Below are 13,170 nucleotides of genomic sequence, written 5' to 3' on the forward strand. Positions count from 1 at the left end.
GTGAACCATAAAGCTTCCCTTTTCGGAAGCTTTCTTACAGCCACAGGACATAAAGACAAAAGTTAATGAATTTATCAGCTGAATAGTTCGTTAGCTTGCTGGCAGCAGGCATGGCTAGTGATATAGACGATCTTAATTCTTCAATGCCTGATGATAATAGAGACTAATGTTCATTTGCATATTATTGATGCTAACGACTATCTTTGACTAAGAGGATACTGCCAACAAACAAAAACTAAGTGGGTAATAAAGCCCAATCAAGTGTTAACAAACATTAACAAGAAGGCAGATCACTAATTCAGCGTATTATAGAAACACTGCCCGGGTTTTACAGATTGATCCTTTGACAAATCCAGTCTACCATGAAGATTAAATCTGCACATCTTGACAAACATCTTAGAAACAGCTACAATTGCAGCAACTGCACCGAAGATGGCAGTTACTTGCTCTGCGAGTGTGCTGTAGCCAATATAGGAAAAACCGGATAGACCTGATTGTTTTGGCCCCCATAAGATTACAGCAGAGAGTGAGTAGTCTCCTCCAATACCAAAACCAAGCCAAAATTTGAAGAAGATGGACCATATCAGCACACAATTCCTGATGTATTTATGCAATAAGTATGTCAGTAATGCGCACCCAGTGAGAAGAGTGATACCATAAAGCTTTTTTCCTAGTTCTTGTAAGAGCCACCCAAGGTAAAGCCATAAACGAGTTGACTCTGTCATTAGTAGCTGAAAACATGGTGTTCTTCCTAGCCGTGGCATGGCTTTTAACTATTCAATGGAAGAAAGAATAATGATCACAATGGCTATTATAAAAAGTTTGGTGGTTGCTGCATGACAACCTAAATATTGTAGTTGTTAATGGTTAAATTTGACAAAGAGCTTACCACCAAATAATACGGCCAGGGAATGAACTTAGTGATTAGTGATGAACGGACAAACCAAGAAGAAAATTTTGGCTTGCTATTTGCATTCATAAGAAACCAAAAAAGAGGAATGGAACTTAAGAATCTTCACAACATTTACTGAACAGAGTTCTACTCTTGTTCTATTCCACACATCAAACAGTTAATTAATTGGATTCTATCAAGTCCACTACAATGAGATGGCATCCTGCCAATGATGGGGTATCTAGTACTCAAAAGAAAATCTGACTAATTATTACAATAGCCGAAACTGAATTATTGAAACCACACAGGTAATCTAGAAGTCTGTAACCGTGCAGCTGCCAGATAAAATGCTATGGAGTTCCTTTAGAGGTGGTCTTCTTCTGATGGTTACTCCAAAGCTTCAGAAGTAACCTCCCTCCGACACCCAAGCCAGATGCTGAAGAAGAGCAACAGTACTATCACACAGTCAAAACTATAATTGTACGATATTTTTGTTTCTGTCGCACACCAAGTGACAAGAGCAACCCATAAAGCCTCCTGTTTCCAAGCCACTGTAAGCCAAGCAAGGAAGAAAGAACAATGGTTTTGGGACTCGATGAATTTCATGGCAGTGTTGGGTTTAGTGGTCACGGTTCGGAATGTCTGTTTATATTGAAAATGGGAGAGTTGGTTTCATGTCTGAAGTTTAGGGCTGATAAGGATTTTCAAATCAGACGTTCTGATAAAAAGGCTTGGTATTTGTTTGTGCTTGAGAGATGGCTGTTGATCTGATCATAGACTGTTAACATTAGATCAAAAATAGGGAGTCAATGTGAAAACTTCATTCTTTCACAATTCATTGCACGAAGGAAATGAGGGTCATAGTTTATGCATTGCAATGGTGACATAAGTTCATAGAAGCTGCTCCACAGACAAACATTTAGCCATCGACTTTGATTAGTATGTTACAAAAACTTAAGTACAAGCTACCAGTTACTATGTTTATTCTACTCAGGACCACCAAAATCTATGGTAGGAGAAAATAGAGCTTGGCTGAAGAGGTTTCTGGATTTGTAGCTAAACACTCAAAACCTTGACCCACAAGCAGTTATAAACATCTATGAAAACAATCCATGAGTGCTTTATCATCAAAACATGTCAAGAATATTCTTCTTTACTGACAGAGTTTCACTAGAGATCTTGAGAGAAAACTCTCAAAAGAATTGAACTTGACAAGTCAAACATCAATAATTTTTGGCAAAGATCTTTTGTGGAAGCACTTTCCTTGCATCTGATGATCATCCTTTTCAAAACTTTACTGTTCTTCAACAAGTACTTGACTGGCTTCAGTTCATCTTCCTTTTCTTCATATCCCTGAACTTCAATTTGCTTGACATGTAACCGTAAACAACGTGGCACACGCTGCGGTTTATTCCACCCAATATGTCAAACCCTACTCTGATTACTAAGAAAACAAACATCAGAAAACAATTAAGTACCATTTCTTTCAAAAGTTCATCTCATCCTCATCTTCTCCAAAACAAAAGCTTTTAGTTTAGGCATACTACTGAGGATGATGGAAAGAAATCACCATCCAGATTCTCCAACCACCAGTTCCAATAAATTCAAATTGGAAAATGTAGTGTTAAAACTAAAAAAAGAGGGTTTTCTTGTTATGTTTAAAATGGGGCATTCTTTTTTTAAATTTAATTCCGGCAATTCCCCTCAATTTGCTAGCAACTTGGCACCACACAAGACACAAGAAGGGGGGTTAAAAAAAGAAAAAAGACTGAAATTAAAAGAGAGAACGAAAACTGGTTTAAATATATATATATATATATCATTACAAAGTCTTAACTTCACCAATGTTTTGCTAGTTAAAATACTTGGAGGCAAACGTAGAGATGCTCTAAGTCTACTATGTTTACTTCTGATATGGACAGAAAGAGTAAAACGGCGAACAGCCTCCTGAAGACAAAAACATATAATACTAAAATTGTGAATAGCTTTGGATGGGCAAAGAATAAGTAAACAGTCGACAAAGTTCAGGAAGCGAGTCCCGGAAATTTCATTGCCCCTGCATATTTCTTTATCATCAAAGCCAAGATTGTAGATTGAAGCTGTAACACCCTAGGCGAATCCCACATCGGCAAAGCACGGGAGAGATGCTGGGTTTATAAGGGGTGATCCACACCTTAATTGGCAAGACGCGTTTTGGGGTGTATGAGCGCCCCAAGAACAAATCCGTGCAGGCTTTGTTAAGGCCCAAAGCGGACAATATCTTGCCAGGTCTGGGTTGGGTCATGACAGAAGCCCAAAGATAGTTCCATCCAGAGCATAAGAAGATGGTGAGAGGATTTGACATAGAACATCATCAGGTAATCTACTGATTACATTTGATTATTCTTTACTGATGATATCATAAACTGCAATGTTTTTTGAGACAACAAAAGCTATCAAAAAACACGTGCTTGCCAAAAAGAGGGAGAGAACCAAGCACAATGTTATCATAAAATAAAGAAGAGAAGTTAAATAAACAAATAATAAGAACCTGATCAGAATAATGGAGCTACCTCTGAGACACGGAGGTCTCTATTCTTTTTTCTTTTTTTTCATTCTTTCAATAGGTCGATCCAAATTATGTATGAGTATTTTCTTTTTTTTTTAAAATTTTTCAAATCATATATGTGAACTATATAATAGGTAATTTAAAAATTAAGTAATTATTTAATATAATCACTCATCTACCAATGAATGACCTGCCGCCATGTTATCCAAATTCGAAATGACAAATTTGTGTTCCATGTTGTTTAAAAAATGAAGTTTTTTAAACTAATGTAATATTGTTAGTACTATTTTTCAAAATGTCTAAAAAAAATTGTTTGAAAGAGAAAAAATTGTGGTTATAGTGATTTCACGTCAATTTAAATGAATACTAATAATGTTAGAATCCTAACTTGAGTCTGGGTGCCATTCATCACTCGTGTATTAATAAGATTAAATAATTTTATAAAGATGGAGAGTAATAAAGTTCAAACTTAGCTACAATAAACACGTCTTGTATCAAAAATTAGGAAACACTATTTGATGGCGTTTAAATTTTGTTCTGTTACATGCTTTCTTTCTCAAATATATATATGTTATTTGATGAATTTTATGGGAGGCATAATAAGAGGTGAATCGCTGCTCTCAATACTCCGTTTAGGAAGAGCCCTATGGTTAAAGTTAAACAAAGAGTCCAACCTTTTGAGACGACAAAATATTACTAACGTTAATACAAACTTCAAGGAGAAAACCAAATTACAAACATGTTCAAAAATCAACTTCGAGAGATATAAAATTTCCTGAAAAAGATCTCAAAGTTGAAAATCTCAAACTCAAAAGGAATTGAACTTCGCAATTGGTGGAGCCTCTTTCAAGCCTTAATAATTCCTGGCGGAGCTTTTTCTTTGGAGCTGAGTTAGTGAATACAATCATCATCCTATTCAAACCTTCGCCATTCTTCAACAGGTACTTGACTAGTTCCATTTCATCTTTCTGACCTCCAAAACTCAAAATCTCAATTTTCTTAACGCGTATCAACAAACATTGGGGCGCACAATGCGGTTCAATCCACTTGAAATTGAAAAATTCTGATTAAAAAGAAAACAAACATCAGACACAACAAATTAAGTACAATCAGTTTCTTTCGAAAGTTCATAACCTACTAACCATCCGAAGGACAAATGCTTCTAATTTAGGCATGGTAGTAAGGTTGAAATGACGGAATTGCCATCCAGATTTTGCCACCTCCACTGCAGTTGAGGAGCTTTCATGTTGAAAAAGACAGCAAATTAAATTCAATAGAGTAGAAATAGAACAAGCAGTTACTAAATGTCCTTGAAATTAGAACCTACACTGTCAAATCTTTGACATATATATTTGGAATGTGATTCTGATTCATTCATAATGCTCTAACAACTACTTGGTGCTCATTCCAAGAGACCCACCGTATCCAGTTTTTTAACGTTAACCTCCTTAGAGTAGCGGATGAAATGTTAAAGTTGGCCAGTGTTTCATAACATTCATAATCCATATCTGCCGCTACTGACAAATCTTACAGCATGGGACAATTACAAAAGAGTCTCTCACTCAGGTTCTTATTAGTAGGGTATATTAAAACATCAAGAATTTTGACACTTGGAAAACAAATTCCAGGGGGAGGTGCCTTGATAAAAAATCTCAAATCCAGTTTGAGATTTTCTAGTGTTTTTGAAGTGTAAATGCTCTCAGGCAACTCAATTCCCCCAAAATTCAAATTGTCAAGTTTTGGTCGACAGTCATTATAAATTTTAAGTTCCAACTCACGGACATTACGGCTTATTGCAGAGGAAACCCAGAACTTCAACTGAGACAAATTGTAGCGAGTAATACTGCTAAGAGAAAACCTGTTAATTGCAGAATCAGAAAGAAGCAACGCCATATTTACAGACTTCTCAAAACTATTCCAACTATCATCAGTCATAATCCGAGCCTGGTCAAAGCAAAGATTGGGAAGTGAAGTCCAAACACACTTCCATCTTGAAGATAGAATACAAGTTGCCACAGCATATTTGAAGGGTAGAAACGAGAGAATGTTGCAGAGGATTCCATCAGGTAAACTACTGATCCTATCTTCTTTATCTTGATTCCCCGCTCTAAGTAATTTGGAATGTGATTCTGATTCATTCATAATGAAAATTCTCAAACAACCTGACAAATATAAAATTAGTGTTAAACTCAAAACTGAAACAAAGGGTTTGATGGGTTTAATCTTTATATCCTAAAAATCGGTTCTTCATAAATTGCGATTTGTTCGCTAAGTAACTCATGATGGAAACTACAACAGAGAAAGGACAATGTGGGTTACTCTATATTACATTAACTCGCCATAACTAGCTAATACGATTTATTATCTTTTCTTTTCATCAATTTGTAAGTAACTAGGCACAAGATTAATATACTAGATCATAGGGTAGAGTTGAAAAGAGTAACGAACCTTGTTAAAATAAAATAAAAAGAGACAATCCGTTACTCCCAATCATAAGAAGCAGCGAAAGACAAGAGCTCTTACAGACGATTCAAATTTCAACCCAATTCCTCGGTTACTGCACTGGAGAGTGGGGAACTAGAGAAGAAAACGCAGCAGTAGCACCAGAAACGCACCGTTTTTATTTTGCTTGCCATTTGCCAATGACAAAATTTAAAATAAATATAAAAAGCATTTATCTGAGCTTATGGGAATACTTTTTTTTTTTTTATACACTGATATATTATAATTAAAATTTTAATTATATTTATGATCAATATTTTCTATGATAATTTTATTATGACAAGTTTTACCCTCACATAATACTAAAAGAATGTATATTCTACCCAAATTATGGGGGAGTATCATTTAATAAAATAAAATATGTTCCTTTTAATATCTTTAATAATTTTTTAATCGATTGATTGGGTAACCATGCGATCCATTTGATATTTTTAAAAGTTTTTTAATGAATTAATTGGGTAACCATGGGATTGGGTTGGGTTGACTGACATGAGGTCATAAAACCCAATCAATCTAATCTAAAATAATAAAAATGAGGATTAACTGTTTGAATTTGATCTAGACAATGAGGTGGGGATGTCTACTTCATTCCCCACTTGTTAAAAATTTTGCCTCCATTTCATATTCCATTCCTTAATAGATTTTAGCAGTGGTGGGAATAGAGAATCCTCGTGTGGGGAATGTTTTCTTCATTCTCATCTTATTTTTTATTTACTTATTTTATAGTATGTATAAATATATAATTTCAACAAATTAAAAATTAAAGACTTAAATAAAATTATCATCATATTATAAAGGATATAAATTATTTAAAAAAACTCCAAAAGTTTGAAACAATATTTTAAAATGATATTGACTAAAAAATGTTTGAAGAAAACAACACTTTAAAAGAGAAAAAACATAATAATGTTTTAATGTTTTAATATTGAATAAGAATTATATTTTAAGGTTTTTTTTAGTTAATCCTATTTATATTAGGTAAAAATAATAAAAAAATTATTAATCAACATTGTAATTGATAAAATAAAAATTATTGAATAAAAATTAAAAAATATTTATATATAATCGGAATTACAGTGAGGGTGAGGTGGAGAATTCAAAATCAAACCTTACCCCATTAAGAATTTGATAACTATTTTTCCTCTACTCTCCACCTCATTCTCCAAAAATTATTCAAAATTTACCCTATTTGAAATGGGTACAGAGGATTTTACCATCCCTAAATTTTGATCTCTGAGAAATAAAAGAAAAGATAGATAACTTGGACTATTCTGTTTTATTATACTCACTGAAGATAGCTAATAAATTTCTCTTCCTCTCATTAATCTTCCCAAATTTCGCTTTCATATCATAGGCAGCAATAAAGCACAAGAATAAGAAAATTACTAAGAGAGAGAAAAGAAAAAGAACCTGATTAGGCAAATAAGCAAACATGATACTTCCAAGCCAAAACCTCTAAGAAGCAAGAGACTAGAAGATACACTTTGCTAACAAATCTTTGGTTCAATTGAACACATCCAACCACAAATGTACCAAAATTTATGTGAAATAACAATTACAAATGGGAGGTTGGCTTGTTTGAAAGAACTTGTGTGTTTTTGAAATGGTGTCAACAATTCGCACAATAACCCAGCCCAGAACATGAGGATTTGTTGGATATTAATGCCAATAGTAATAATAAAAATTTAATAAAAAAAAATTAAAGTGAAGATAATATTCATTTAGGTTGAACATTTACTTCTATATGGGAGACTGAGCCGCAATATTTTTCTGACTGCAATTGAGACTTGAAGAGAATTCCATGAGTCCATTTAATAGAAACTTCACAAGCAGATTGCCAAAAAAGGCAGTGCATTTCTCATTGACTGTGTTAGCAAAATCCCCGTCCATTCCATGGGATTGGACCTTTTAAGTGCCCTGTTAGTCAATCAACCCACTTAATTCCTAATTTGAGTCAATTGTTTACCCTTGCATGAAATTGTTCCACAATGTTTATTCTAGTTTCCAGACATCACAGTTTATGTAAATGAATTGTTAATATAAATTCATAAAAGCCGCTCTGCATATAAAGAATAAGACAATGTACTTGCATCACAAAAAACACAAAGTATCTCATCCTGAAACCATGTCAAGCATATTCTGCAATTGAGTTATCAACAAAGCTAATATGCATATTTACACACATGATGCAAAAACCCCCCACAAAACCCAAACTCGTGATGTGAAAACTCTCAAAGGAATTCAACTTTACAAGTCTTTGAGCCTCTTTCAAAAATTAATAACTTCTGGAAAAGCTTTTTGCTACAAGCCTCTTTCATGGATCTAATGATCATTTTGTCCAACACTTCACTATTTTTCAATAAGTATTTGACCAGTTCCAATTCGTGTTTCAAACCTTCAAATCCACAAATTTCAATTTTCTTGACATGCAACAACAAACAATTGGGCACACATTGTGGCTCAGTCCATCTAAGGTTGTCGCCCACAATAAGGAAATCAATTTCCTGATCAAAAGAAAAATATCATAAACAACAAATTAAGTGCCATTTGGCTCGAAAGTCATTCTCATACTCACCATTGCCCCTAAGTTAGGTAAACTTCTGAGGATGATAGGTAGCAGCCGAAATCCAGATTCTTCAATTTCCACCTTCAGATAGGTCAAATAGGGAAATGTAGGAATGTAATCCTCAAAAGCACAGTCAAGGGCCTTACACGGGGAACAAGCCAATCATTGGAAAACAATTATGTAGAAAAATAACTTGCAGTTAATAAATTTCCTACCAATTTGGTAGGGAAAAAAAAATCTACTACTAGAACAAATGCATGAGAATTATTAACGAAAATAGGAAGAAAGAAACATGTAGAATATATAATATGCACAACAGAACAATAAAAATTACAATGTGGTTTAAAAGAGAACTTACAGAAATAATACCAGCAGACAAGGATAAAAACCTGGTGTTAGTGATTCCTTTGAGAAGCTGTAGCATACGATCAGCTGGAATATTTGGTGGATCAAATTCTTGCAAGTCTTCCACAAAATATTTATCGAATTCAATATCAAAATGCACTTCAGTTAAGGAATGTAGCTCATGCACCATATAAGAAACCAAGGTATCGTCGTAAATACAGAGGTGTTCGAGATTTGGAGCCCTAATCATAACTTGATGCTTGGTATTACTAAACAAAACTTTTTCTAATGATAAGGTTAGCCTCTTCAAAGTGAGGGATGAAATGTTAAGGTTAGTCACTGAATGTTTATCCTCCAAATGAATCTCTATCAATAAATCTTCAAGCACAGGGCAAATAGTAAAGAGCTTCTCAGTAATGCAGGTCGAATGAGGATAATACATTTCAGCATGAAGACACTTAAGACTTGGAAAGCATATTCTAGAGGTAGGAATCTTGAAATCAAAATCCAATTTCAGTTTGAGCATTTCAAGTGTTTTGCACGTGCAAATATTATCAGGCAACTCAATAAGGACATCAACGTACACGTGATTAAGTTCAATGTCACCAACATTACGCTCTATTGCGGAAGAAACCCAGGATTTAAGAGGAGGCAAATCAGTCAAATAGATATTGGGTTCAGAACAATGGACAGAAAACTTATTAATATCCGCCGAATGAAAAAGGAGCACCTTGTTTACAAAATTCGCAAACCTAGTCAAAACATCCTGAGTGGATTCACCAGGACGTTTGTCCTTAAACCATAAGCTGTCATCAAAGCAAAGACAGGGAAGTGAAGTCCAGAGGTGCTTCCATCTAGAAGATAGAATGCAAGTTTGCACAGCACATTTTATGGGTAAAAATGATAGAATGTGGCAAAGGATTTCATCGGGCAAACTACTTATCCTATCCATTTTTTCTTGATTCAACACTTGAAGCCTTTCGGATTTTCCACACTTGGGAATGGATTTTTCCATCGTGGTGATTCTCGACCAGCCTGAGAGGGAAACAACAATAGAAACAAAACAAAAAATTTTAGGATTTTGTTGGGCTTAAATGGGTTTTCTTAAAATTCTGTTTGTTTCCTGAGAAAACTTAAAAGAGAGTAATTACTAATTACAGTGGATTAATATTCTACTTCACACCAATTCAATAGAGAGAGCATTAGCTCAAATTTTCTGATCCTTTTTATATTTTATTTTCCCTCTAAATGTAGCAACCAAAGCACAATATACAATAGAACAAGAGAGAGAAATGAACCTGATTAGGGAAACAATAGAACCATAGAGCTCCCACACCAAATAATTTGAGAGGCAACAAATCGGCAAGCTTTGCTCCAGAGTTTAGGATGTGCAAGGAAAGAGAACGCTGACAGTCCTACTTGAACGCACCGGTTCAGTGTAAACAAGGAGCGGGACGGGCCCATTCAGTTGGCCCATAATTAAGCTATGCCCATAAAAAGCCCGGCCCAAATTCTGATAATATCTTCAGATAGGTGGAACAATTAGTTAAAGAGTTGGACTATTGGCACCCCTCTCATCTCCTCATAAAACCCCCTTCTTAGTTATATTCACTTTATTTCCGAAAATGTCCCTTTTTTTAGATTTAATTTTCTAAATTCTCAATTTTCATTTGATTTGTTTTATTGTTAAAACTCAAAGTATTATTGTGTTATTTTTTTAATTATTTTCAATTTTATTATTAATCTACACACAAATTAAAAAGTTATATAGGTGATAAATTTTTTAGTGTTAATCATTGATTGAAATAACACATATTTCAAATTATAATTTTAAAGTAATTTTAAGTATAAAAATATTTAATCCATAAGAAATCAAAAGAGAACAATAAATTATTTTAAATTTGTATAATTTATTTTAGTTAGATAGGAAGTAACATATAAATTTTTTTTTTTTTTTTGAAAAAGATTGATTATGAATTAAGTAATTTGCTTGAAAAAAAAAACTATATGTGTTTAATTTTTAATTATCTTTAATTGTAATTTTATTTAACGTGGGGTTTTGCAAGAATAATGTAGGGGTGCCAATAGCTCCACTCTTAGTTAAATTTCCAGCTAAAATTTGTTAATTTCTTCGTTCTTGTTTAATTTTTTTTTATATGTCTACAACCACGTCTGCAAATAAGCAAATGACATCACACTGTCCTCCTGGTGGTGCTTCTCAAACCAGTAATGAATACAAATTCTGGGAAGTCATTTCAATTACCTATTTCCAACCCTAAGCCAGATTCTCTCATGATTTTGTACGTAACTGCTTGTGATTAAGTATATAATTTTTCACCCGCGGTGGCAAGACTGATTCCGTAAGGCTTCCGTCTTCTAAGTCTCAAATGCAAAAAAAGATCTTGTTCTATCATTGATTAGAGATTTCTCAACGAAAAAAAAAAACTCATAGGCGCCAAGTGTGAGGGAATACTAGACATTTTGGTACTTGCTTATGCGGCCAGGAGAAAAGACCCTATGGAGGTGGCCAAGACATACCCCGAGACAAATCCGAAGACATCCTTCAGAAGCAATACATTTATCAAATTCAACATGGATTTGACAACACGTGCTTTTGTGTTCACCCTTTCAAGGAACATGAAAAAATAATCTAGATATATATCTCGATTATTTTATATATTTAAATAAAAACAAATAAATAAATCTAGACAAACCAAAACATGTTTGACGAGAATAATATTCTAAGACAAGCAATTCATTGATTTTCAAACCGACCAGTTGATTATCTATTATTTGATTGACTAATATTTCTGTTGGTAAAGGGAGCTCGGAAGGAAGAGGACTATACCTTGAGAGAGGTAAGGAGGTATTGAATGCAGTCTACCCAATGCTAGATGCAGAGATACATAATAGATCTATATGAACATCATGAGTTGTCCCAAAATGAAACTAATTGTTGCTGATGCTTGGGGTATAGAAACGTAGCCACCAAATAGTGATGTTGTAAAGGTAATATGAAATATCGAGGAGAAATTTGACCGGTCGCATATGCAAGCACGACTAGAGTCCTGCGAGAAGACCAGAATCAGGTCGTTTAATCCTGCGGTCTTGGTTAGTTCTTAGATCGTTGAACTCCGCCCGGAAGTTAAACCATAATCAGGTTGTTTTATTCTGCGGTCTTGGTTAGTTCTTAGTTCGTTGAACTCTGCCTGGAAGTTCGGTTGTTAATGTCTAAGCATGACCGGGCGCTATAATTGCAACTCAATACTACACAGAAACGGATACATTAACTCATAATTTAAGTGGTGCATTCAATCAAATAACATATGTGCATTAAAGAAGATGCGATCTTGGGCGCCTATAAAAACCCTGGAAAATCCAAAAGAGGGGGCTTTTTTGGCTGATAAGAGGTCTGATTAAAAAAACAAAAAAAGAAAAATAAGATCACGAGCGTTGTGCCATTATTATTTCTTTGTAAGAAAACTCGATTGCTGACTTGAGTGTTAGAGGATTTTCGTTGGGAAAAATCCGACTCTCCCTGACAGTTTTCTATTGTTGCAGATTAAAACGAAGTAAGGAGATAATTCCAATTCCATCAAGATAGCAGTTAGTGGTTCCCTATCAAAACAAATTCAAGTGTTGACAAAGCATCCTGGTCGTTATCGTAAGCTCGACCAAATTACCGATACCTTACAAACTCTCCCAATTCATGTACACATTTCATACATACATTAAGTGTATGTAGTACAACAAAAATACTTTAAAATCTCACGTTGAGAAGAAGGTTATATGTGGCATGGTCAACTCAAGATGGTTTCTTTAGTATTTACCAACAAGTAATTGCAATGCTTTTATAGAATGAAATTGGGATAGTGAAGTATACGACATACAGTCAATCCATTTTTTGTTACTAACTAAATTTGACTGAGTTTTGACACTAAAGTAATAACAGAGAAATATTAAAAAAAAAAGACAGAAAATGGAATAACCAAGCTAAAATGGAAAAAAAAAGAGAAGAGTTTTAGCGCTTGAAAGAAAAGATCATACACAACAAATGAAACAAATGAAGTACCACTTGGCAGTTGGTTTGAAAATTAAAATTCATGATCAAACTAGTCCTCAGGTTTCATTTTCCCAGTGATCTTGGCCAAACAGGCATTGTCCCCATTGATCACATAGAGTCTCGGAGGGCCACAATGGGCTCTTGGACATAGTTCTGAGTTCTGAAAAACAGTTATTATAAATGACAGAGGTAAATTTTTGCGGTTCCATTAACCCACGATACGTATTGGTTCAAATCCTTAAACAAAAGATCTT

At 34.3% G+C, this 13,170-nt stretch overlaps 2 protein-coding genes across 3 annotated transcripts; both read right to left on the bottom strand.

Moving 5' to 3' along the window:
- Positions 1-2,062: 2,062 nt before the first annotated feature.
- LOC18038022 (putative FBD-associated F-box protein At5g56440) lies at positions 2,063-6,149 on the bottom strand. Its single transcript, XM_024182601.1, is given in 5 exon segments — positions 2,063-2,316; positions 4,363-4,486; positions 4,583-4,679; positions 4,816-5,602; positions 5,889-6,149. Coding segments are annotated over 4 exon segments (1,242 nt in total). The 5' UTR covers positions 5,583-5,602; positions 5,889-6,149.
- Positions 6,150-7,014: 865 nt separating this feature from the next.
- On the bottom strand, positions 7,015-10,247 carry LOC18038410 (F-box/LRR-repeat protein At4g14103). 2 transcript variants are annotated; one of them, XM_024181535.1, is made up of 4 exons: positions 10,152-10,247; positions 8,867-9,888; positions 8,518-8,649; positions 7,015-7,859 (listed from the first exon to the last, which is right to left on the bottom strand). In XM_024181535.1, exons 2-4 carry the CDS (start codon positions 9,866-9,868, stop codon positions 7,851-7,853), a joined length of 1,143 nt encoding a protein of 380 aa, XP_024037303.1. In that variant the 5' UTR covers positions 9,869-9,888; positions 10,152-10,247; the 3' UTR covers positions 7,015-7,850. The 2 variants fall into 2 exon arrangements, with proteins under 2 accessions (XP_024037303.1, XP_006429610.1); XM_006429547.2 differs by having other exon boundaries at positions 7,015-8,446.
- Between the last annotated feature and the right edge of the window lie 2,923 nt (positions 10,248-13,170).

The sequence above is a fragment of the Citrus clementina genome, unplaced genomic scaffold (genome assembly GCF_000493195.1).
Source record: "Citrus clementina cultivar Clemenules unplaced genomic scaffold, Citrus_clementina_v1.0 scaffold_6, whole genome shotgun sequence".
NCBI lineage: Eukaryota > Viridiplantae > Streptophyta > Magnoliopsida > Sapindales > Rutaceae > Citrus > Citrus x clementina.